This window comes from Rhinolophus hipposideros (genome assembly GCF_964194185.1).
Source record: "Rhinolophus hipposideros genome assembly, chromosome: 20".
NCBI classification, from domain to species: domain Eukaryota; kingdom Metazoa; phylum Chordata; class Mammalia; order Chiroptera; family Rhinolophidae; genus Rhinolophus; species Rhinolophus hipposideros.
The window spans coordinates 35,717,785-35,745,239 of record NC_138066.1 but is presented as its reverse complement, the minus strand read 5'-3'; the positions used below and the strand labels follow the sequence as shown (position 1 = coordinate 35,745,239).

Sequence of the window (27,455 nt, the reverse complement as noted above, 5' to 3'; positions counted from 1 at the left end):
AGAAGATGTAAGCAGGAGGATGCAGCAGTCTGTGTAAAAGTTCTTATCAGAGGGCTTGCAGTGGGCTGGGCTGCATTCACACAGGATGAAATTCCATAAGGCTAGCAGAGAGTGGCTGCTGGGGGTTAAAGAGCTGAACGGAGATACCAGAAGTCATTTAATACTAACAGATGTTGAAGTGCCAGCCCATCCAGAGGGGACAAAACTCTGGGAGTTCCTCAGATATTTAATCAATGTTCCAGAAGGACATACTAAAAGAGTAAGAACCAACCACAACCTTGAGTAAAGAACACACCGAATTATACCTGATCTAGAAAAGTCTAAAAAACCCAAGCCTGAGCGGATCAAAAGGATCTTCTAGTGATTTAACTTCCTGTCAGAATAAAACTCAACATCCAAAACTTTGCAACATAATCAAGACTTCCTAAAATACATCATCCAGAATGCATATAGCATATAATTAAAAATTGCCAGATGTGAAGGGACAGGAAAATGTCATCCATAATCAAGAGAAAATGTAGCTAATAAAAGTAGGTCCACAGATACATAGATGTTATGATTGGCAGGCAAGAATTATCAGTTATTACAAATATTTTCATAGATTTAAAGGAAAAGATGAAAAGATGTGAAAATAGACAAGATAAGGATCTAAAGTAAAATTTTACATTTTTATTTAACAAATTAAATTTAATTATTTAAATTAAATAAGAAAGAAGCAAATGAAAATTCTAGAACTAAAGAATACAATTTTAAATAAATAATTCAATAGGTGACATTAATAGCATTTTTATTTAACAAATTAAATTTAATTATTTAAATTAAATAAGAAAGAAGCAAATGAAAATTCTAGAACTAAAGAATACAATTTTAAATAAATAATTCAATAGGTGACATTAATAGCAGATTGGAAACTGCCAATTAGGGGTGAAGTCAATGAATTAAGATAGATCAAAATTATTAAAACTAAAAGGTAGAGAAAAAAGATTGAAAAAAATTTAACAGAACCTGACCAGCCTGTAGGACAGTGTTAAGTGGCTCAAGATACATGAAGTTGTTTTTCCAAAATAATATGAGAAAGTAGCGCAGAAAAATTTGGATTTGGAAAAAGGTTGAAATTTTTCCAAATTTAGTGACATATTTTATTATATAATTTTATTCCCTAGTTCCAGCATTTTTAATTTCCATGAAACTGGGGACTTCAAAAATACATGCATGCATACGAGATTCCATATCTCAGAAGAACAGCTTTCTGTAGCTTCATTGCCCCTACTCAAGTGTAATCACTGAGGGTTTCCCAAGAGACTCAAAGATTAACCTTCAAATTTATATTTCACTCTTATTAGAGATACAGGTAAAAATTAGTATCCCTGATCTAAAAATAAGGAATAGGAAATATGGGAAAGATAAGTTTCAGGAAATCAAAGATCAGAGCTCCAGGTCTTGATAATCCAAAAAGGTCTGGTGTCCCATTTGTATTTTGGCCTGGAGGGCACAAATTATGACCATCGGTCATGTAGAGTGACTTTTCAACTTCCACACAGGCAGATATAATTTACACACACACACACACTTTAAAGCCAGCATATACCTCCCTCCTCTACCATGTGAGCACAGCAAGACCAGAAAAGGCACTGCAAAGAGTGCTAATCACATGGAACATTTTATGGTGGTGGCACAAACAAATAAATAGCATTCAACGTGTTGTAATATTAATTTTAAAAGGGGAGATAAACAATTCTCAAAGCTAGCATCAAAATCTGTGCGAATATTATTTTCCTTATTTGTAATCAGTTGTAGCTATAATTACTGATTGGCCAAATTTTCTCTTTCTTTCCTTATTCCGTCAAAATGACAATGCTTCCTATAAAGATTTTCTGAAACAAGTATTTTATCCTACTGGCACATGGGAATGGGTCCTTATTTAGTAACCTGAAGTTATGCTTCTTTTATGAGGCATAAAACTCTTCCTCAGCAAATAAACAACACTAATGAATGATCATATGAAAACTGGCACCAACAGCGATAAGGAAAACATCCGGTGCATTCTGTAAATACCCATTTGGGGGGCTATAAAAAAGTCCAAGCAGGGACGGAGACTTTTGGAGTCAGGCGACTTGAGTTTTGCCACAGATCTTTGTTCCTCACTTCTAAAAGGATGCCTTCGGACTCTTCCACCACATGCTGCTCTTCTGAGTCCTGTGCCAGGGTTTCTGATGGTGCAACTGCTTTAACCTGTTCCGTGGAAACCACTTGTCTCCCCAGCAATGCCTGTGCCACATCCAGATGCCAGACCCCTCGCTTCCTATCCAGGTCTCACTTGCCGACAGGTTGCCTCGCTCCATGCTACCTCTCTGGGAGTTGTAATATTCCGTGTTTGGTGGGGCACTGTGCTTGGTGTGAGGATGGGGTGTTCAACAGCAGTGAGAAGGAGACCATGCAGTTCCTGAATGACAGACTCGCCAGCTACCTGGAGAAGGTGCGTGGCCTGGAGGAGATGAATGCAGCACTGGAAAGCCAGATCCGGGAACAGTATGAAGGGGACATCCCACTGGTGTGCCCCGATTATCAGTGTTACTTCGACACCATTGAAGATCTCCAGCAAAAGGTCTGGTGTCTCACTGCCCTAATGCTCCGCCTTCCCAAACTGTGATTTGCTTGATCTTTATACTAGAAGAGGCTGTCCGGCAGAAGGAAGCCTGGGAAAAGGGACTTCTGAGTGGTAATGCGATGTAGAGAAAAGGGCACTGGACGGAAAGTCAGGAAATGCCACTGACCCCAGTGCTGCCCCTGATTACTGAGTGACCACGATAAGCTCCCCTCTAGACTCTACCTTTCTCACCTACAGAGTAAAGAAAAACGGAGTTATATCTAAAATTACTTCTGTAGGTAATACTGTACATCTGTATTATTTTTATCATAAGCTGAAATGTCATCTTTTTAATCATATAATTTTACCTAGTAATAATTTTCTTTTCTTACTGATGGATTTTTATTATCATATGTGGGGATACAGTCATAATACAAACTACTTATGGAGAAAAGTTTAATTGAGTTCACCTGCCAAGAAATACTGCAAAATGTCTTGGGTCTTTAAAAAACTAAACCTTTTTATTTCTCTATTTCATTTATAAACTGGCACTCCTTTTTTTTTCATGAAGTGACATGGTTAACAAGAAAAGCAGGCTAAAAGCTATCTTATACTTTCTTACAAAGACTTTTAAAAGATAAATAGTGGCATAGCTGTTAAAAGAATAGATATTTAGATTTCTCTCAAAGAACCATTTATTACTTAACAACTTACTTCCCAGATCTTGTGCACGAAGGCAGAGAATTCTAGACTGGCTATACAGCTTGACAACTCCAAACTGGCAGCCGATGACTTTAGAGCAAAGTAAGTTTAATGTAAATTTGAAAATAATTTATGGTCACACCTCTCTCTCTCTCTCTCTCTCTCTCTCTCTCTCTCTCTCTCTCTCTCTCTTTTTCTCGCTGTCTCTCTCTCTCTCACACATACACACTCACACACATATACACACATGCGCATGCCACAAATATTCTCTGTATAATATTTTTTAAGCTAAGAATGCTCACAAAGCTCAAATTGATTATTATTCAGATGTAGAAGAAATTACAGCGCGTGGCTTCCTTGAGTCCATGTGTCCCAGCGCCTTGCACAGTGTCTAGCAAAGTAAGCACATGCCTCTCTTGCTATGAAAGGTACGAGTCTGAACTGTCCCTTCACCAGCTGGTAGAGACTGACATCAGCGGCCTGCGCCGGATCCTGGACGAGCTAACGCTGTGCAAGTCCGACCTGGAGGCCCAGGTGGAGTTTCTGAAGGAGGAGCTGCTCTGCCTTAAGAAAAACCATGAGGAGGTGAGGAACGTGGAAATTGCCAAAAGAATGTAAGACTGACAAATTAAACTGACAGATTTCATATGTGTATATAAATTGAACTTTGGTAGATGTTGCTAAAGCTGGAACAAAATTACTGAAGGCACTATTACTATTCAGCCTGCTCATTCCAGTGTGTCTCTGAGTGTAGCCGTGAACTGGCCCCTAGCCAGTGCCAGATGAAAGAACCAAACTCTTCACCAGCCATTGTTTTTGTGGAGGTAGTAACTCCACAAATGGCTTTCCCTGGAGGCTTTATGCCATGCTTAACTCTAATCCATAAGGTAAGAAAATCAGCCTGACAAACAGACTGTGAAACCATTTCAAAAAGGGCATAAAGAGTCTAGCAATATTTGGACCAGTATTTTTTAAATATTCTGCATCAATAAACTTTTTAAAATCACATAATATGAAGTATATGATTATCCTATATTGATGAATCTAAAATGTGAAAAACTGAATGATGTAACCAAGTACATTTTCCCTTTGAACATCTGTTGATGAGAATTGCAGCTAGCTTTTACTGAGACCTTACTAGGAGCCAAGGACTTTTATAGGTGCTTTATGTGTGTATTAACTCATGTATCGGTCACTAACTCTGTGGAAAAGATAAAATCATTATACCCATTTTGCAGATGAAGAAACTGAGTGATGGAAAGAGATTCAACCTAGGCAATCTGAATCTAAATCCCATATTTGTACTCACTACTCTGAAAAACAAAAACAGGATATCATTAGGATGTCGAGGTGATTTTTTTCCTCCCCCACTCTGTGACATTCTTTACTTCATTGCCACTTTCAGGAGGTCAACGTGCTTCGTGGACAGCTTGGTGACCGACTCAGTGTGGAGCTAGACAGTGGCCCCACCATTGACCTCCATAGGGTCCTGGAAGAGATGCGCTGTCAGTATGAAACGGTGCTCGCCAACAACCGCAGAGAAGCGGAAGAGTGGTTCGCTGTTCAGGTCAGCAGCTGGAGCAGTACAAAGACAGGCTTCCAGACTTCTGCCCTCTTTGCATTCTCTCATCATGCCTGTGTTTCAGATGAAGGAGCTGAATCAACAGCAGCTTTCCAGCGCAGAGCAGCTGCAGGGCTGCCAGACAGAGATCTTGGAACTGAAACGCACAGCCAATACTCTGGAAATTGAGCTCCAAGCACAGCAAAGCCTGGTGTGTCAGGCAAAGAAGGCTCTGATTTGTCACTGAAGAAACAGGCCCTAAGATACTATCCTCTCTTCCATAACCCAAAGCAGAGACCCACACAGCGCATGTGGCAGAAAGTCTGAACCTCCAATTTGCAAGAATTATATTTCCTTGCCTTTCCCAAGTACCAGCTAGGAGCAGACGTCCACAGCTTGGATTGTCCTGATAGGATGTCCTGACCTTCCTCTTGGGCTTGAGCAGGATGCTGTGGCAACCTCCAGAGACAGGGAGAGAGGGGAAAGGGCAAGGGCAGAACGAGAGAGGCACCTTGGAGTCAAAGGCACTCAAGCACTCCAGGGGGTGTAACTCTCTTTTGATCCAGGCCAATTTTCCAAGCTCACCATCATGTCACAGACACAAAGAACGGTATTCACACTTTGCACTCTACCACTATCCCAAACGTTCCCAGGATCCATGCTTCCACCAGACCCTTCCCTGCACCCCACTCTACTCAAGCAACAAGAATATTATGCATTCAAGATTACATTAACCAGTTCTAGTCGAATACTACTGTGTTTGTGCCATGTTAGGTCCTATAAAGAATATCTCAGTGAGCGATCATCTTGTAAGAGGCACCATTAAGCCTCACAACAACTTTATGGGGTAAATCCCTTTATAACTCCATTACACAGATGAGGAAAACTGAGACTCAGATAAGTAACAAGGGGTCATGCAATTTTTAAAAAGCAAAAGTGGAAGCTGAGTCCGGGTGGTTCAAGTCCAGAGCCTTTTCTCTTAACCACACTCGACCATATCACCCTGCCACAAGTCCATATTCAGCATTTCCTCTCAAATCCTGTTGGTCCTCCTCCCTAAGCTACATAAGTAAGTTGTGGTGGCAGGTTGTGAAGGCCCTAGTGGTGGTAGTAATAACGAACACTTACACAGCCCTTAAAGTTTTTACAAGCATAGTTCTAAGTGCTTTACACATATTAACTCACTCCTCACTGTCCTATGGGATACGTACTTTGCAACATCCACTTCTTATAGAATAAAACTGAGGCTCAGAGAAGCTAAGTACTTTTCCCAAAGTCACATAGCTGGAAATGGGTAGATAGAGGTTTTGGAAACAGGCCATGTGGCCCGGAGACTATGCTGCACAGCCCTTTTTGCGCTCTTTCTGCAGACAGAATCTCTGGAGTGCACCGTGGCAGAAACCGAGGCCCAGTACAGGTCCCAGCTGGCCCAGATGCAGTGCCTGATCGACAATGTGGAGACCCAGCTGGCTGAGATCCGCTGTGACCTGGAGCGGCAGAATCACGAGTACCAGGTGCTGCTGGACACAAAGGCCCGGCTGGAGGGCGAGATCGCCACGTACCGGGGCCTGCTGGAGAGCGAGGACAGCAGGCAAGTGCCACACAATTACTCTCAAAGTCACCCCGAGTCACAAAGAGGCTCGTGGACTAGGATCCTGTTTCCCCAAGATCTGGCCAAGGTCACACCTCCCCAACGTGTTAAAAAGATTTTAAAAGAGTAACAAACAGCAGCTGAGGCTAATCACATGATAACAGAAATGTTCAAAAATAGTCTAAAGTTCTGAAGCAGTATAAGTATTATATATAACATTTCATGGTGGGGGTCTGTCTCCCTTTGCTCCCGTCTCCCATTAAAGGGAAATCGGGAACATGCCTAAGATGGTATCTGCAAAGTAAAGAAAATATATACAATTTTATTCAACTGCCACTGCTGCAGTGAATGTGAAGTGACAATGCTGAGTCCGGGGATGAAACAGGCTTAGGTCAAATGGTATTCCGCAAAGAGTGTTGTTCTTCAGAACATAATTTGCAGGGTAACTTCTGGCATGATTTTTTTCTAAGCTGACATTTTATCCAGCTTTCTCTTGTTCAAAATGGATTTTCCACAGGCTTCCCTGTAACCCATGTTCTACAACGAGCGTGCCAAGCAACACTTGTGAGCCGTGCTCAGCGTATGTACTTTGTACAGTTGAAGACTGCTGTGCGTGAGTGTTCAACAGCCAGCACAGTGGATGGAGGGAGTGAAGCCAGCAGTGCCCTGAACAGGAGAGGGGGCTTCCACCAGGGACATCCAAATTTCAAACTTGAAACTCAAAGTCAAGGAGGCTTTCATATCCTAAAGTTGTCTTTGAAACGTCCTTGGTATATTTCTGCTTTATTATTTCCTCTCCCGCCTGCTTATTTGTGATATTCTAGAAACCTATAAAGCTTTCTCGCTAATCTCCAAATAAAATGTGTTTCATTCCTGTAGCATGATAAATATAGCTAAGTGGCTTATTACTGTTGATATAATAACCATATGATGCCAAGGTAATTACTTAAACCCATGCTGATAGTTTGCTTTTGCATAAATCCAGGCTGAAAATATTTTTTTTTTAATCCTCAAATACAAATAGATTAATCCGTGCAAACTATCAATGTCATGGAAGATAGTTGTATGTATCTTCGTGAAAGTAAACTTAGAAATAAAATATGATAAATTTTATTTTTCTTTATTTTTAATTATAAAAAAATTGTATTGTATTGTATTTTTACTTATAAAAGCACTAGAGTCCTTCAAATTTTTTCAATTTGGCACATGAAGGGAGGAAAAAGCACTTATAATTCCATACCGTTTACATCTATTGTTAGTATTTTAGGAAATTCCAGTTTTCTTTCTTATAATAGGTTTTTCCATATAGTGGTAATCATAGATACATATGTATTTAGTTATGTACCCTATTTTTTCACTATGTCATCCAAGCATTTTCAATACTAATAAACATATAAGAGTGTCTTGTGACCATTATTTTAGTGGCTGCATGAAACACCATATGTTACATTGGTCTGTCATTGGACATTTAGGATATAAGAATAATTATTCTTGCACATTTAAAAAGCAAAGTGGAGAATTTCCACTTCCAGAAAGATGAAGTAGAGGTACATTTCCCATTCCTCTTCCTAAGTATGACTAAAACTCCTAGAAATTACATATAAGACAAATATAAGAAGACTTTAAAAAGTGGAAGAAGAAGCCAAACCGCCTAGAGTCCTTGGTATCCAGGGAGCAACACAGTCGTGAGTTCCCTAGGCTTTCTTTCTGTCTCCTATATCTCATATTGGGAGCTGGAGAAACCAACAACCCAAAACACCAGCAGGTACAGACAGGAAACAAAAAAAGCTCCAAGAAGAACAGCGTCCAGGGATATAAGGGGAGGTAAGGTTTCTATATTTCACTTGAGGTGATGAAATGTCAGCACCAATAGACTATGATTAGTTGTATAGACAGATAGATAGACAGATAGATAGATAGATAGATAGATAGATAGATAGATAGATAGATAGATAGATAGATATAGATATATATACACACATATATATATATATATAAAATATAATACCTACAGCAACTACTGAAAAAGCTATGCAAAGAAATACTTTAAAAGGCTACAGATCAATCAAAGTAGAATTGTAAAACATACTCAAGTATCCCACAGAAAGACAGGATAAAGAAAACAGAGAAATAAAAAAACAGAGGGAACAAACAGAAAACAAAAAATAAAACGGAGACTTGAGCCCTACCATGTCAGTAATTACAGCAACAGGAAATCATCTAAATATCCCAATTAAAGGACAGAGATTGGCAGAGTAAATAAAAAATCATTACCCAACTATATGCTTTCTACAAGAAGCTCACTTCAAATATAATGATATAGGTAGGTTGAAAGTAAAGGATTTGGGAAAAAAAATAAAAACATGATTATTTATAGTGGCTCTATTTGTAATAGTCCAAAACTGGAAAAAACCAAAATGTCCTCAAGATCTCAAGGCCATTATGCTGAGTGAGAAAAGGCAATCTTGAAGGGTCTGTATGATTCAATTTACAATGACATTCTTGAAATGACAAAATTATAGAGATAAGGAACAAATTGGCTACAGCATAAAGGAGATCTTTGTGATTACTGGGTCACAGAGGACGTCCTTTGTCAGATATATTGAGAATATTTTCACCCAGCATGTGGCTTGCCTTTTCACTTTCTTGGTGGTATATCTTGATCAGCAAAAGATTTTAATTATGATGTAGTCTAATCAATTTTTTTATGATCATGTTCTCCGTGTGTTAGCAATCTTCACTTAGCACAAGATTATGAGATAGTCTTCTTGTTTTCTTCTAAGAACTCTACATGTATAACCTTAGCATTTAAGTGTTTCTAATCCATCTTGAATTAAATTATATTTATTCCCAAATTTATTCCTTCATATTTTACATTTGTTGGTGCTATCGTAAATTACGTTTTTTATTTTTTCATTTATGTATTTTTATTATGTGTGATATAAATAACAATGCATCCCCCAAATTATTCATGCCTTAATTCCAAAATCTTTTAATATGTTAGGCTACATGGCAAAGGGGAAATAAGGTTGCTAATCTGTTGACTTTAAAATAGAAAGATTATCCTAGGTGACATAAGTAGGACCAATACAATCACAAGGGTTCTTAAATGTGGAGGCGAGAAGCAGAAGAGTCAGTGTCAGAGCGATGCATGTGAGAACAACTTGACTGGCCATTGCTAGCTTTGAAGATGGAAGGGAGCCATGAGCCAAGGAATGTGGGCAGCCTCTAGAAGCTGAAAAAGGCAAGGCAATTATCCTCTCTTAGAGCCCCTACGAAGGATCAAGAACAAACAACTTTCTTAAGAAAATGCTGAGTAAGTATTCCTAAAAAGAACACACATACCTTTCAACAGATCATATTTAAACAGCAAATATAAACCAACACGATCACAAATGTTTAGGTAATGCAACACCACAAGCAAACACTGAGCACTAAACATGTTATGAAATGTGGGCTTTGGAAAATCCAAAAGGTAACTTACCTCTTTAAGAACTTTCTTGTTAGCAAGCAAACCCTACCTAGAAAGCTAAAAAAAGAATTCAGCAATTACTTTAAAAAGAGCCTTATTTAAGACTGACATTGTAATCCAGACTCACAATGAAAATGGGAGAACAATTGGGCAGAATACCACCAATCGAAAAAAAAGGGGTGGTGGAAATCAATCAGGCAGAACAAAATAAAATACTGACTTCCAAGTTCACACCAATAATTATTAGATATTAATAGTTTCCCTTTTCTAGAGAAGAAAGGAAAAAAAGAATGGATTCATCCTAGTCGAGCTCAATGCCAGGTGAGGAGGTCAACAGGACTTAATGAACTCAATATACTCACACCTACTTAATAATGGATGCTGTTAGAACTGTGACTCCACTTCCTTTTGAAGACATAATGTGAAGCTCTGAATCCAAGGACAAGTAGTAGTTGTGATGGGTAATATCTTAGTAACAGCCTAAATGCACATTTTTATGACCCAGGTAACTCTTCTCAGGCAAGTAAAAAGCAGGCTAATGAGATGTTCGGATGGGATTTGATATAAACATTAGAAAGGAAAACATCCTGCTTGCTCTGACACCACCCAGAGCAAAGGCTATATAAGCAGTTCAAAGAGGAAAACGCCACAAAGGCTTGGAATTTAGACTCAGTCTCAGTAGCATGAGCTTTGGATCAGGGGAACCGCAGACTTTGAAATAAACCAAAGCTGGGCACACACTATGGATACCAAGGGTTGTACCACAACTATTTCTTCTTCAATGCCATGCCAAAGCTGCTCTAGGATTACAAATTTTAGGATCATCTCTTCTAACACCAGCTGCCAACGTGGTGGTCTTGAAGCCAACAGCTGCCAATCAACTGGCCATGTTGTGAGAACTCTCCAGTGCCAGAGCTGCCAGCCCCCTCTTTGTTTTCATCCTATGCCCATCTGCTTAATATACAACTTCAATGCCTGTCCCTCTCTGGATGATTGTGGCTGGTGTGGTGAAGGTATCAATAGCAACGAGAAAGGGACCATGCAAACCTTGAATGACCGGCTTGCTAGCTACCTGGAAAAGGTGCGGACGCTGGAACGAGAGAACACTGAACTGGAGTGTAAAATCCAGGAAGAGTGTAACAAAGACCTCCCTGTCATATGTCCTGATTACCTGTCCTACTATGCTACCATTGAGGAGCTCCAGCAGAAGGTAAGATTCTTAGGAAACTGTATAATCAAGTTGTGAATTGACATTCTCTAAGCAATAGTCACTTGCTAAACTTTAATATTTTTAGTTCCTTTAATGCTGAAAAATTATTTTGTAGAATAAGAAAATCTCTTGAATGAAACTGTCATCTTAACGCAATATGCAGTTTCATAGTTTTTCATTTTCCAGAGATATACTCTGCTATTATTGTAACCAAAAACCCAGGACCGAAACGCATTAACAACCCGTTGCTATCATTTCTTTAACAAAATTAAGAAAACAGGGATCTGAGAAAACAAATTTTGTCTTAATAAGTTCCTAAATAGTTTAATTTTTAATCCATGTTTTCGACCATCATCACTTTTCCCCTTTTATACTCATTTCATCATCTCCAAATTGTTTAAATAGTTTCTTCCCACACCAAACCTAAATTTCCCACTCAGAGTGATGTGCTGCCACTTCATGTGTTGGAATTATTTTGTTTTAGTTGTTCAACAAATATTTACTGAGCACCAACAACACTGCACCAGACATTATTCTAGGTTCTGAGAACATACTGGTGAACTAAAAATGTCCCTGCCCTCATGGCATTTACATTCTAGTGGATCGTGATATGTTAGGCAAATTTAGGGAGGATTTTATATTTTAATGGTAAAACATCTACAAAACTTTTTATTGATGTAATTTTTGCTGCACTTTTAGGATAATAACAAAAACTGACTTTCCAATGTTTCCCAAGCTTCCTAAGCATAGCTATGAAAAGCCTATCTGACTTATTTCACTTAGCATAATAATCTCAAGATCCATCCATGGTGTTGCAAATGGCAGTATTTCATCTTTTCTTATGGCCGAGTAGTATTCCATTGTGTATATATATATACACCACACCTTCTTTATCCAATCATGAGTTCACTCATATGTGGGATATAAAACTGAAGGCAAAAAAGGAACAAGACAAACAAATAAAGAAACAAAAACACATAGACACAGATAACAGTTTAGTGGTTACCAGAGGGTCAGGGGAGAGGGTGGTGATAGAAGAGGGTAAAGGGGGTCAAATGGATGGTGATGGAAGAAAAACCCTTCTTCTGATGGAAGAAGAACTGACTCTGGGTGGTGAACACATAAAGCAATATATAGATGATGTGTCATAGAATTGTACACTTGAAACCTGTGTAGTTTTGTTGACCATTGTCACCCCAATACATTTTAATTTAAAAAAAAAAAAGGAAGAAAAGAAAAGCCTAACTAGCCTTCCGTTGTTAACCGAAACACACAAGCAAGCCCCTTGGTTTTTGAGGAAGGAGATTGGTGTTTGTCTCATTAGTGTCTCCAACTTCTTAATTCTAGATCTTGTGTACCAAGGCTGAGAATTCCAGACTGGTCTCACAAATTGACAACACCAAACTGGCTGCTGATGACTTGAGAGCCAAGTAAGCCCCACCACACTGTCATTCGTGACAGAATTCACCCGGCATCTGATGCCAACCATTCCCAATATGATTGTCCCCAAGTCCACTGACCCTTCTGCCCCATACCATGTTGGCGCTATCCCAAAAAAGACCCTCAAATTCAATAAAGGATTAAGATTAATAACCGCTCACATATATGTATATAGTACCTGTAGTTCCTAACATATAAACACATCTGATTACCCACCCAATAGTTCAGTAAAATACGCAGGGCAAATATACTGTTACCCTACTTAAGGTAAGAAAACTGTGGTTTAATGGGGTTCCGTTACTTATGCAAAGGCATACAACTAGTACAAGACAAAGCTGAAACTTGGATGGAAGCTTTCTAAGTGCTAATCCAATGCTCTTTGCACTTACACGGCATCGCCTCGAGGGGCAGGGGAACGAGGATAAACTTCATCTCAAGAACAGCAATGTAGCATCACTCAGGCAAACTAAAATAGGAATAATAATTAAGTGGTGATATTTATTACATAGTTTCACCTCTAAGGAGAATAAAACGCACAAGAGAAATGAAAGGCCCAGAGGAAAATGCAGAAGGGAGTTCTGCTTGGCTTGATTTCTACCATCTACATTTTAATGTCTTTCATTTCATGCCTCATTTTGAAAGGTATGAAGCTGAGATGTCCCTGCGCCAGCTAGTGGAGGCAGATGCCAATGGCCTACAGAAGATCCTGAACGCACTGACCCTGGGCAAAGCGGACCTGGAGGCGACAGTCCAGTCTCTGAAGGAGGAGCTCCTTTGCCTCAGAAACAACCATGGAGAGGTTAGAAAAAGCCCAAGAGTCATTACAAGTAACATCAATTCCTCTGAGTTGAACTTGACAAAAGGTGTCCCTACTAAATACTTTGCAACCCCAATAATACCTACTGCTACTACCACTGGTTCAATGTGTTTCAAATCCATTGCCTATGGTACAATCTCTGAAGCCTCCATTGTCCTCTCCAGCTTTTCCAGGAGAAGGAAGCAACCCAATTTTATTGTCCTCACAGGTTTCCCATCTTTTTGTAGGCATCCCTACACAGATTTCTCCCCTATGGGTATAAGTCAATCTTGGCATAAACCCATATTGGTGTCACAGAGACCAAGGTCTCTCGTAAATGCCACCTCTATGCTGCTTCACCCATTACCCATCTTCGGAAATGACCTACATTCTTTAAACCTCTGATCTTGCTAGTAAATTCCTTTTAACGATGCACATATTTGAACACATATCTGAAATAGCTTTAAGTCATGTTAAAGCATCTCAACAGCACCTATGATTCATACATCCCTTTATTGTGGGCTATATTTCAGACCCAATTAAACTGAATTATGACTGCCGGACAGAAACAAGAACACAAGAGTGTCATCTGTTCACCAAGTGACTTCACCCCCTTTTTCTTTCCATAGGAAATCAGTTCCTTACAGAGCCAGCTTGGAGACAGACTCAACGTTGAAGTGACTGCTGCCCCTTCTGTCGACCTAAACCGGGTTCTACAAGACATGAGATGTCAATACGAATCCATCATGGAGACAAATCGCAGAGATGTGGAACAATGGTTCAATACGCAGGTGGGGAAGGTAGAAAAGTCAAAACCCCCAAAGCTGACATCGCATTTCCGGGGGCCCTTTAATCAAAGTTATGTTTTCCTTCATAATATCCATGGCCTTTCACTGTGTTTCAGATGGAGGAGCTGAACCAGCAGGTGGTAACCAGCTCTCAACAGCAGCAGTGCTGCCAGATGGAGATCATCGAACTGAGACGAACCGTGAATGCTCTGGAGGTTGAACGGCAGGCCCAGCACCGAATGGTACCCAGCAAACTGACCAAGCCTAGCACACTAGTGATGGCAAGAGGCCCCGACACTTATGTATTGCAGTGATTCCCAAACTGCACTCCTCTGTTTGTTAAAGGGGCTATGGCCAAAAAAGGATTCTATAGTCAAGTAAGCCTGTGAAATGCTGCACTAAACCAAGGCGAAACAGGGAAACTTCTGGTAGGACTTTAATAAGCTGATATACACCCTGAGTCTCCAAGAAGGGGATATATGATATTCAGCATTCCAAAACTCACTTGACTGTAGACTCCTTTTTTTAAAGAATATCTCATGGCAATCATGATCCATGGAGTACACTTTGGAAACACCAAGAGAGCATCTTATTTTATGCAAAGCATTTTTACAAACTATTCAAATTTATAAAATAATCTTCTGAGGGAGGTGGAATAATTATTAAGCCAATTTTACAGATGAGACACAGAGAGCTAAGGGGATTTTTCCCAAGCCAAATCCAAGATTAAGTTTCATATCACCTGTTTTATAAATGGAGAAACTGAGATCCTAAGGCATTATAAGTCACAAAAGAAATAACTTTGATCCAGAACTGACGTTCCAAAACTAGAACCGATTCTGCCTCATTGTGCCATCACTCTGAAGAGTTTTGTCACCAGCTAGTCACGTGACTGTGGGCAGCCCATTTAACCTTCTGAACCTCGGTTTTATCATCTACAAAAATTGGGGATAATTATGCAAATAGCAGGTTACTGAAAACTAAAATTCCATTACCCATAAACTTACAGAATGATAGGGCAGGAAAGAATTTTAATCATCAAAGTTTCAACTCTCATATCTTATGTATAAAGGAATTGACCCAGTGAAGGAATTATTATGGCTAAAAGTCACTCACTTCCTTTTTAAGGTACAAACACTCAAATAAGCTGAAATATCTTTTTCTCTCATAGGTAGGAAAGTGTGGTAGGAGATTATCAAGTGATTAACAAAGAGGAAGATAAGTAAGCACTTAACGGGAGGCAAAAAATACAGCATGTAGGGAAGTACGCTGTAGCATAGTGGATACTTTTGGTTTTGGATTCACTTGGTGAGGAGGTAATAAGAGGGCTTGGAGACCCATCAGTACCTGTCCCAAAGACATTGCGGTTGAAAATGATACAGATCACAAGTGACCTGGGCTTAAAGGAGTCATCATGATAAATCCTACTTTCCTCCTCCATGGTAGAGGGACTCCCAGGAATGCATCCTGGAGGAGACGGAGGCCCGCTACACAGCCCTGGTGGCCCAGATCCAGTGTCTGATCGATCACCTAGAGGCTCAGCTGGCGGAGATCCGCTGTGCTCTGGAAAGGCAGAACCAAGAATACGAGATTCTGCTGGACGTCAAGTCCCGGCTGGAGTGTGAGATTGCCACATACCGCAGCCTGCTGGAGAGCTCGGATGGCAAGTACGTAAAATAAAAGCAGCTTTATGAGAAAGAGGCTCACACATACACGTATGTATACTACCATTGGCAGCATGGGGACAAGTGCTGTGTGTGATTTTACCAGTGATGGGAGCTTCAGATGGAAGGGTCTGTACGATCTCTCAAGCTGTGCGGTCCGGAGACCCACAGTTGTAATCTAGTCCAGCTGAACTCTGCTGTTCTGAAGAGCCAGTGCACCAGCTCAGTTCCTTATAGGTTTTTTTTGTGTTTTTTTTAGCTTCTTAGAGTTTTAAAAATTACTAGGGATAAAAATGGTTTCCCCAAAGCAGAACATTCCTGGTGACTTATAGATTTCCCCACTGAGATAGACGTCTGAATTTTGTGAGCCTGAACAGGCAACCCTGCTTCCTTCGGAGGAACATTCTGCTCAGGCTGAAACCCCGAACTCAAGTGTCCAGTCACTTGTTCTTGCTGCCAAGAGCGTCATATACATATGCGTGCTTCAGCCTCTTTTTTTAATAGAAGGTATAATGTTTTTACATGATAAGCTAACCAACCCATAAGGAACTGACCCAGAACAAGGGTTCTTGGAAGCAACCCAGTCCAAACGAACACTCCCAAAGCAGACTGAGTTACAACTGCTGAGGAGACCTTCCCCCCCTCAAATAATCAGGGAACTCTGGTGACAGCATTCTTTCAGCTGACTTGTTCACATTATTCTAGCACAATGTTAACCCACGCTAGCACTTTGAGGAGCTACAATATACCAAAGGGCCTTGAGTCATCAATGAAAGATTTCTTACTGTTAACCGCTTGCAGCTCCAGTTCTCTAAAGACTGTTCATTTGTAGACACCCAGAAGGCACTGTGGTGCTTCCTGATGAAGCGGTGAGAACTCTTCCATAGATGGGGCTGTCGTGCTGGGCGGCAGGTGGCGTCTCTGCTCCCGCTCCCCACATAAGAACGCAGGACATGGTGAGGCCAAAAAGGAACACCCACGGAGCCATAAGTAGGGGAGTCATATCACTATATTCTCACCGGCGGCATCCGCCTCTCTGCAATCCGCTCTTGCTAGCCCCCATTCCTTCTCCTAGCATAACCACAGCAGTTATATTAGTGGCCAATGGCTTACGGGTTACAGCTGACGGCCAACTAGCCACAGCTGATGGCCATCTGATCACAGTTGATGGCCATTTACTACCTGAGCCAGCACCTTTCTATGTGAGACCGAGAGCCTGGAAACTGCTTTTGGGGGCTTTGTCCCCACAAGGGCTCAGGTCACCCGTCGGGTTGTGACTAACTCTCTGACAAGACAAATATCTGACTAACTTCCTTTCCTCAGACAATCAGCCCCTCCATTTGTCCCTTGTCACGGTTGACCCTGTGAGTTTAGTTCTATCCTGCAGATGAAAAACTAAAGTCAGGAGGATTAGCTGACTTATCCGAGGTCACCACATACATAACGGAGCTGGGCTCCACCATCATCTTTGTCTCCTGGCCTGGTGTTATAGCTTCCATACGCTGTGGCGTGGACTGTAACAGCGGCAGACATAATCGAACACTTCTAAATCGAGGATGCTGCTTTCCCATGGATCTGGTCTGATTCTTTTTCTTCCACTAACGACAGTACAAAGTGAATGAATAAGCATTTGGAAATACTGGTTTTGAGTGATCCGTGTTAAAAAATTAACCCCCACCATTTTTCTCCATAGTCATTGTTGCCTTTCTTCAATTACCGGTGAAATTCTGTTTTTTTTCCAGGCTTCCCTGTAACCCATGTGCCACCAAATGTGAGACTTCCACGTGCACATCCAGTAAGGCCAGAGCCATGGAAGGCACAGCCCCAACGCACACATCCTCCTCAGACCCCCAAGGGCTACCCGAGCCCTCCAGCGCCTGCAGAGCCCTGCCCCTCCTACTGGTTAAAATCTGCACCATCACCAAGGAGATTAGGGATGGGAAAGTCATTCGTTCTCACGAGCATGTGCAGCCCTGCTTCATCATCAGAGCTGCCAGGGCCTAACATGCCAAGGTGATGAAAATGACCCTCATTCATGAGAAAGAGGCCAATGCTTGCTCCTGCCAGAAAGGTTTAAGCACTCCTCGGTCCCCTCAGGTACCTAGTTTCTTACTACTACAGGGGGTCTCCACTGATAGACAGAGTATCTTTTCTTCTGTTCCTTTCCCAAGTCTCTGCTGCCAATGTGATTAATAACTGACATTCTCTGGAAGCACATTACACATTTATCTGCAGGACAAACACTGATTTGTAAGTGCCCAGGAAGGCGACTTACATTACTGACCACAGGTGATGGGCAGGTTTCTCTTTTGTTTATTCAGGTCTTATTTACTTATGTTCCTCATTAGAGCCAGTCAGACCAGTTCTAGGATTGGTTTTGGCCATGGCACATGAAGGTGAAAAGCTATAACCTTCCCTTCTTAACTCCTTCTTTGGAATTATGTGGGAACAGCATGAATAGAGAAAAAGATCTTTAAGATTTCATTTCCTTGAGAGTCATGAGTCTGAATCCTGTTGAACTCTGTTGCCTCAGTTTCTGTTTACCCATTCTTACGTACTTGACCTTCTTCAAGATATTTTTAAAGATGTCTGTGTTTTCCAAAGCTTTGGGAACTATTAGGTCTCCAAATATTTTCACTGAGAACCAAGAATAGTTATGGTGAGTGAATCTAGAGCATTATGAAGAAATAGCATGGATCCTCTCATTAAACGTTTGCTATTTCTCTTTCTGTTCTTTAGGGAATGGGATTTGGTTCTGATTGTTTTACAAGGGACATGTAGCTGGAACTCTCAAGACATAACCCTGCTCTTCTATCTCCCTGTGATGGGTGACCATGAAAAAAATAACTAAGATGCCTGATTCAATCTATCCACCAGACAGAAATGGACTTAATATTCACAGACTTTGCAGAAAAGTAATCATGAATAATTACTACTTGCAAGCATAAGGCAGTCCCACTGTGAGAAGGCATCATTTCCGTCCCAGCCATTATCAAAGCTTCTTACCGTAGGGTCAGAGTGTTTAAGTCATTCCCTACAAAATTATTTGACATTTCCAGAGATTTTAGTAAATGATTCCAAATCAAACACAGAATGTGGAGCCAGAAAGCCTGAAGTCTTGAACCTGTCACTTCCCAACGGTGCCCCCGGGCAAACATTTAGCCTTCATTCAATTTAATTTCCTCGTTGGTTAAATGGGGATTATGCCTACTTCACAGGGACATGGTGAAAATCAAATGAAATTATTTATGTAATGCTGCTTTGTATGCGGAAAAGTACTACACAAATGTTATTTTTATATAAGCTTGATTTTTAGCCACAGCTCTAGACCGAACTGTGTTATTATCATTTCATGTTAAAATTCTTTCTCCATGAATTTAGTTATCCAGTCATGATTTTGGAGTTTTAATAGCATTTGGCTTTGCGGGGCCAGGGTGGGGGGAAGGGAGGGGGGGAGACTAGAACAAGCTGCCCGGTGATCAAGCCTACTCAATAAAGCAGTTTTGAAGTCTTAGGGTAGATATCAGATATCAGTTGATGACTAATGCCCGCCCACATCAAAGACAAAAGCATTATTTAACTCACAGCTCAGCAATCCACTTCCTCCAGACAAGTAGCGACTTACATTAAGCAAGTGGAATGCAGAACTCCCAGGGTGATCTCTATGAATAATTTCTTTCTTATCTGAATACCCACATAACCCCTGATAGCACCTCATTGCATACTATCTCAGACTGAAGGATGGAAATGGGGAAAAAGCGTGGGGCTTGGACTCAGAAACCCTAGGACAGAGTCTCAACCTGGTTTGCGTGTGTGACCTTGAATAAAAGGGACGTAACAACTGAGGCCCTGCCTCCTGTGCAGCTGAAAGAAGTAAATGGGATAATGAAAGGTGAAAGGGTCTTACAAGCTGTAAAGAGCTCTGCAGAAGGAAGTTTACTCCCTACAATGAAAATCAGGCATGTGTCCTTTCCTTTCATACCCCCTCCTGTGTCTGGTTCAGTGAGAGTCCCTGGTGGACCCCGTATATACTATACAACATTAACACAGACTGGGAAACCAACTGGGGAGAGGTCAGAGCTGCTCAGTCTGCTCTGAGTTGTGATTCCAACAGGATTCAGGGTTCAGGAACCTCGATGGACTCAGGGTAACCTCAGGCTGATGCCGCTGTGCCATTGTCAATTTATCCCCAAAATAGGACATCTGCCTCCCACTCAGAGCAAAGTATCCCACATGCTTTCCATGATACAAATAAATTATAAACTGCATGGTGAAGAGGGGGGTTGATCCCTCGGGCGTATAGATTCTGTAAGTGTCTTCTCTGTATGAGGGAATGTAAAACCATCTGCTGGACCTTGTATATGAGGGGTCAAACCTTTTAAGGGCAATACGGAGTCTGGATTTTTACCAGGAAGCTAAATCACTATGGTATGCCGACACAGGAGGAAGTTAAAGGTTTTTTTGGTTTTGATTTTGTTTTTTCTACATAGGTCAGCACAGATCAGCAGCTAGAGTAAAAAAGGGGCTACTGGAGAGGGGAGGGAGTGGATTCGATACAAGCATAATTTGAGCAGAGCTCAAAACACAACCATGAATCAGGAAACAGCATGGTTTCTGGAGCCTGAGATCAAATCCCACCATTGTTCCTTCACTGTGAGACCTCAAGCTGGTTTGAAACTTTCTGAACATCACTTTCCCCCCATCTGTGAAATGGGTGTATTAGTAATACCTACCAGCAGATTCTTGTGAAAATTAACTAAACTAAAGCATGTGAAGTACTTAGAGGAATATCTGGAAAACAGAACATATTCAATAAATGTTAATTATTTTTATCAATATTGTCATGATTAATATAAATGTAGCACCCATTGTAATGTAAATGTAGGCCCATGTGGGTTTCTTTGGGAGACAGTTCTATAGAGTAATAATGCCATTACTGCCATGATTTCTATTACTACTACTAACAATAATGATTATAATTATTATAATAATAATAATGACAGCTGCAGTGTATAATAATAATAATAATAACTGTGATACACTGAGCATTTCCCAGGCATCAGGCCCTGTGCTGAGCCTGTCACATGCATAACCTCTAATCCTCTGCCCCACGAGGCAGCTCCTGTTACTCTCCTTCCAAATCTCAGACAGAGTAAGTGACTTTCCCAGACCTAGACAGTGACAGAGTCAGGACTCTGACTCCAAACTCACGCTCCTAACCACTGGGCTAAATTACAGATACCTGACACCCAGAAGTCTGTGAGTCCCAGTCCTGTAAGACACAATCATGCAAAGCACTAACTCTATGGAGCAAGATGGCTTTTTGTTTGCTAGAGCCTGACTCAGAAGGGGAAGGGATATCAGAAGCCATTTTGTGGTCCAGAATTGTATTTCTAAACAAGGGAGTTTCGGGGAAATATTTTCTCTACATTTTGTCTTTTTTCAGGTTGACTCCACTTTAATATGCTAACTGGTTCAAACTCTTCCAAACATGCTTCGCTCTTCCCCTTTGTCTCTTGCCCATTAACCACCACCCCATCCCTATACGTGGCCCACGATCTCTCCCCCCTCATCCTCTAGGATCCATTCCATCCATTTCTCCAGGTCCCAAAAGAGGCTGCCCAAACATTTTCCCTCAACAGTTCGATTAGTGGTAACGCTTGACATTATTTCCCACCAGGATTTCTCTAGTTGACCCCAAAACCACCAACATCTAAATCCCCTGGGAAACTTGTAAAATTTAGATTCTTGGATCTTATCCCAGAACAAAATTCGCAGCTGAAGCATGTGTGCTGAATTAAAAGCCAATACTTCCTAACTGACAAGTGAAGTGCCACTTAAAGATACGGATGACTTGATGCATTTTTGAGGTTCTTTTAGGTTCTGACACGTGCTTGATAGATGACCACACTTGCAAACAGTTCCTCCTCTACATGTCTATCCACTTGTTTATAAAGCGGGGCTAACCAATAAGGTAATAAGTACGACTCATGTAATCCTCACAACATTACCATGAAGCAGCTACTATCAATATTCCTGTTTAAAAGATAAGGAAGCTAACAGAGAAGTTAAATGACTTGCCCAATGCCACACAAAAATAAAAAGGAATTTTAAGCACTTTGATTTCTTTAGTAAGGTCAAAAAAAGCACGTGATACATTATATAATCAGTCTCTAAGAATAGAAACTGTTTTTATCTCCAGTGTGGTACAGTAGATCTCTAGAACTTGTTCATCTTGCATAACTGAAACTTTAGACCCTTTGATTAGCAACACTTCCTTTCCCCTCCCCCAAGCCCCTGGCAACCACCACTCTATTCTCTACTTCTGAGTTTGACTATTTTAGATTCCTCCTATGAGCTGGAATCGTACACTATTGTCCTTCTGCGACTGGCTTATTACACTTAGCATAAGGTCCCCAAGTGTCATCCAGGTCGTTGTATATTGCAAGATTTCCTACTTTTTTAAGGCTGAATAATAGTCCATTGAGTGTGTGCGTCAATATCAGATTCTTTTATAGTGCGAATCAATGTTCCACACGGAGTGGAAATAAAGAAGCCTCTATTTTTTTAATTAAAAAAATATGCTTTTACCTTTTGACCCCTTCACCCATTATCACTCACATCACATTCCTTTTTATCCATTCATCCGTCAGTAGACATTTAGGTGGTTTCTGCCCCTTGGCTACTGTGAATAGTGCCACACTGAACATGGGAGTGTGATTATCTCTTTGAAAATTAGAAAGGTATTTTGATGGCATCTAATAGCCCTTTTCATATCAGAGATGAAGAACTGGGGCCCAGAGAGAAAGGGGACTGGTCCATGACTACAGACAGTGAAAGAATCCAGCCCTCTCTTCTACTTCTCATTCCCCATCACAGCAGACAGTGGTAGACTTGGGTCTGATGGAAACATTCCAGGACCATAGAGCAGTGACCTTGGGTTCTAGTTCTTAGCAGCAGCATTCGACTTCCCAGCATTTGGGCTCTAGGTACTAACTAGGGATCTTTCTTTTACAATTCTGATGTTAGTCACCTTAGTGTCTGGTCTTCTATGTCTGTAAATAGAAAACGACCCCAGAAATCACATCCTTCAACTCCCCCACCATGTCTTTTAAAGGCAATTAGATGCTATCAATAAGATCTTTAAGTTCTTTAAAAGTTAAGGACTGTATGTTGTTATAATCACTAATTTACATAATTTCCACTTATATCAAACAATGAAGAAAAGCATCTCACTCATTGCCTGCGTAGGTTTATCCTGATTCTGTTCATTTTGATTTAAAATAAAAGTTTTCATAATAAAAAGCATTTTGAAAGCAAATGCCCAAATGAGAGGGAGGGAGAAAGAGATTGAAATTCAGGAGAAAAGGAAAGTGTCCCAGAGGAGACAGGAAGAGCGCCATCTGTGCGAGGGAGAATTTCTAGGCTGAGGCAACCAGCACCCATGACACAGTGCTACATTTTAGAACCAGTGCAAGGAAGCCCGGAATGCATTGTTTCAACACTGTAATTTAGTGTCTTCTATGGGAAATGAATCCTTTGGCTATTTGGCTGGCTGGAAATAGCTGGTCAGTGTGTTCATGCATGATTCACAAGCCTCATGGGAACAACACACGCATCCAGTTCAAGTGAGAACCTTATTTGGCAACACTGAAAAGGTTTATTTAATTGAATTAGCATTTCAGGTTAAGCATGATATTTGGAGAGTTTTCTTAGGCGATGCTTTTGAGCCACAGGCCACCACTTACATGCACATAAGAAAATAGGTAATAACGCCAACGTTTCTAAATATCCCAACTAAGGTGTCACCAGTAGCAAAATTTCTGAACATGTTTTCTTAATCCTCCCTCTCTTCTCTTCCTTCCTTTCCCTTCTGCTCCCTCTACCCCGCCCCCCCATCTCAATCTCAGTCTCTCAAGCTCTGTCCTCCCTCTTCATCTGGAACAACGTAACAATCAAGGTGGACATAATGGTGGTACTTGGAGAAAACACCTGAGGCTAAAATTACTCCTACTATTTCCTAGAAAGAGAGCAGGTTTGGGGCTCCCTTCTCTGTGTCCTTATCTAAAGAACAAAAAAAAAAAAAGAAAAGAAATCAAGAAGGCCTTTCTTCTAAACCAGGAGCAAAAATCTGATATTAAGTCTCCTTCAGTGGTCCAGTGGGCCTAGCAGTTACTTGCGAGTTACCCTTGAGAGGACTGTACTTACCTCCTTGATAGCTATGGCCAGTGGAGAAGCAACTTAACTCTACTGACCCCGAAACCTAGAGAGAGACCATACTGGGGGCTGAATTTCTCCAAATCCATGTAGGTGGTTGTAGAGAACTGCCTCCCCCCAACTTTGTATACACATATAGGTGTAGAAAGGTCTTCTCTCTGCACCTCGTGGGAAATAAGTGTTCATGAGCTCACTTTCCACTGACCCATCAGGAAAAATAAAATTACTGTGCCCCGTTTCACTGCCACTCTGCAAGAAACTGCTCCCCTTGTCACCCATCCCCAGCATAACTTTTGTGGGTACAGAAAAGAAGTCTCCCATGGAAGGCAAATAAAAAATTACAATCCATTTAAGAGGGCTCTGTAACTTGAGAGAGATAAGAAGACTAGGATAAAAATTCAGAACAAGGGGCCTCTACTGAGGCATTAGAAAAAAAACAGAAGAGACCATTGGCCAGCTCTGGTCAAGAAGCAAAATCACATGCTGATTAAAAACCGATGCTTGAAGCTAGGTCAGCTGGGTCTGGTTCCCATCTCTTCCACCTCTTGGTGAGAGACCTTGGGCAAGTTATTTAACCTCTCTATCTCCACTTCCTCATCTTTAAAATACAGGAGCTATTAATAGCATCTACTTCATAAGGTTGAGATGATGGCATTAATTAATGCATATGAAGCTCTTAGAGAATGCCTGGCACCCAGTAACATTGTAAGCATGATTTCATTGTGCTACTCTGAGAGGCTTACATTCCATTGGCCAAACAATCACACTCAAGCTAACTAAGTATTTCACTTGAGGTGACAATGGCACAGTCATGCAAAGCCATTGAGATACCTAACTGAAAGCACTAGATTAAAGATAGAACATTTCTTTTTTATTATTTATTTTTTTAATAAAAAAATTGTATATACTTAAGGTGTTTCAATATACATATACATAGTGAAATGATTACCACACGCAGGTCCAACACTTATATTTTCCAGAATGTTATAGAACTCAGTTGGAAAGGACCGCCCCATAATATATCAACCTTTATACTCTGGCAGCCAATAGGAAGAAGATGGCCCAGGAGGAGGCGTGAGGACAGTTTGAAGCCAGCACTGTAAAGTGGACCACTTCTGTGGAGAACAAAAAAGACTGGGGAGTTCAGATAGGGTTGGTGGCCTTTCTTCTAGTACAATACCTGTTGCCCTTGTCTCTTGTGGCCCCAACATTCCCTGGAGTCAGGTGATGGGCTCAGTAGAGAAAACAACAGGAAGGTTCCTGCAAAGCTCTCAGAGTTAACACAGTACAGCCAATACATAATCGAAGTGACCCGATATATGCAGGAGCTCCATTGCCTCCTAGGGCCAACAAGTAGAAGAGTAATGTTTCTCCTATTCAATTAAAAATCGATTGACTATTATGCCTCAGACACCGTGCTAAGTGCTTTACATGACTTACCTCACTCGATCCTCAGAACAACCCTATAATACTATTATTATTCCCACTTTACTAATAAGTGAACCAAAGCTTACAGAGGCTAACTAACATGCTCAGCGTCACACAGTTTGAACAGGGTCAAGTTAAAATTTGAACAAATTCACGCCTTCTGTACTCCAGATGCCCAGGCCTTAATCAAACTCAAGTTGGATAATATAATATCTGTAGCCCAATCAAAGGCATAAATAAAGAAATAAATTTTTTGTCACGGAGTTCTAAAGAAGGTGAGCCCTAAAAGCAACAAGCCAGTGTTCATATCCAGCCCAACCCAGGAAGGAACAAAGCTAAACACAGTCACATTGGCACATGGAGAGTTGGGGCAGCTCCTCAGGGGACAGCCTCCTTCTGCTCCGATTCCATTTTTACTAAACAACTTTCCTATCATAATCTGGTTTCTCTGATACTCAGCTACAACAAAGAAGGTGTTCCAATTTGCATATGGAAACTTTACAGTTGCAGAATGGACCATCTCTCAACGTTCAGTTAGTTAAGTCTGCATTCGTCTGGTATTTAAGAGTTAGGTTCCTGAGAGTTGGCTCCTGAGAATCCCTTTGATTCTGGTGCACTAATAACAATGATTCTTCTGAACCCACCAGCCTGAGAACAGACACGGACCACTGTGACTGTACAGAGGAGTGTCACCTTGTGCAGCTCTGCCTTGGAGGCCAGATGGCCTAACTAGATGGCGTCTCCATCTCATCTCATTCTAACCGCGGCAGTTGGGTTGCCGGGTTCATGTGAAGTTTACTGTTTGAGGACTGGCATGGGATGGCTCTGTTCCACTCGACATTAAACCAAGAGGTCTTGATTAGAGACACATCAGGAAAGCACAGATCTCATTTCTAATCCTGTTCATACTCATGGTGAGCACAGGGTTGCAACAATGGCTGCCAGACACCCATGTTTCCAACAGACGATGTGTGGCTTCATCAGCAATCACGGGTTGCTGAAGCTGCAGGGGACTTTCTGGTTCTGAGCCATCGTAAGATTAAGAGGAGAAAGGTAATAGAATAGGATATGGGAAGCACCCCGCCTCAAGATCCCTCTGCATACAGGTTACAGATTGTTGGGGAATAATAATCAGAAACGCAATCAGATGTATTCGGTTTACGTAGTAAAAGTAGAACATGTTATGTCTGCGAATTCAGAGGAAACAGACAAAACAAGGAAGTAAACAGGTATGCTCTTGTGGCCATGGACTGAGATAAGCCAAGAGGTCATTTGGAGCGCACCCAAATAGAGCAGAATCTATGTCAGTGGAACCAGATTTCAGGCATCATGTCCATCATCCCAGTTATAGCACCGCCTCTTTATATGAATGATAAGAAGCCTACGTAGTAAACAGCAATTAGTGACAGAGAAACCACCATTCAGGTAGCTCCCTACCTGAGAGCAAGGTCTACAGAGGAGTTCAAGAGCTGCAGGCAGACGATGAGATCAGGAGGGAGATAGGCTTGGGTTGTAAATAAAAGACGAGTATTCACATCTACCCTGATTATGGTAACTGTCTGCCCCGGATCTTCAGGAAAAGCCTTGATTTTATGTAATTTTATACTTTTCAATACAAATCATTTGTGAAATGTTTTGTTAAACATGATTTAAAGTCTATAATTTAAGAGACACCTCACGTTTTATCTCCATAAAACACCAGGACCCAAACTGGAGATTGATATATACAGTAATAAAGTCATGAGTGTTTAACTCCACCAACCAATCAAGTTTCCAGGTTGTACTTCCAGCCTCAAGGAATACAACTGCTGTAAAGATAGTGCATATTAAGGCTCATAGCTTAACTAATAGTTTGAAGACGATGTAAACAAACTCCATAACCTTATGGGGTCATCTTTTTATAGTTACAATAACAATTTACTGTGGTTCCAATGGACAGACTAGGTGTTCACTGCTCTCTATGTGCATTTTCTGCACAACTGCTCATTTTACAAACATG

The 27,455-nt window shown here is 41.0% G+C and overlaps 2 protein-coding genes across 3 annotated transcripts; both read left to right on the top strand.

The window, feature by feature from the left end:
• Nucleotides 1-2,155: 2,155 nt before the first annotated feature.
• KRT40 (keratin 40) lies at nucleotides 2,156-7,058 on the top strand (the record flags this gene model as incomplete). 2 transcript variants are annotated; one of them, XM_081029543.1, is made up of 7 exons in its annotated part: nucleotides 2,156-2,605; nucleotides 3,309-3,391; nucleotides 3,718-3,874; nucleotides 4,695-4,856; nucleotides 4,936-5,061; nucleotides 6,221-6,441; nucleotides 6,959-7,058. In XM_081029543.1, 7 exons carry the CDS (start codon nucleotides 2,156-2,158, stop codon nucleotides 7,056-7,058), a joined length of 1,299 nt encoding a protein of 432 aa, XP_080885669.1. The 2 variants fall into 2 exon arrangements, with proteins under 2 accessions (XP_080885669.1, XP_080885670.1); XM_081029544.1 differs by lacking the exons at nucleotides 3,309-3,391; nucleotides 3,718-3,874.
• A 3,597-nt stretch (nucleotides 7,059-10,655) lies between these two features.
• Nucleotides 10,656-17,815, top strand: KRT39 (keratin 39; the record flags this gene model as incomplete). Its single annotated transcript, XM_081028019.1, has 7 exons — nucleotides 10,656-11,123; nucleotides 12,471-12,553; nucleotides 13,206-13,362; nucleotides 13,989-14,150; nucleotides 14,264-14,389; nucleotides 15,594-15,814; nucleotides 17,554-17,815. The coding sequence occupies 7 exons, from the start codon at nucleotides 10,656-10,658 to the stop codon at nucleotides 17,813-17,815; spliced, it is 1,479 nt and encodes a 492-aa protein (XP_080884145.1).
• Nucleotides 17,816-27,455: the final 9,640 nt, after the last annotated feature.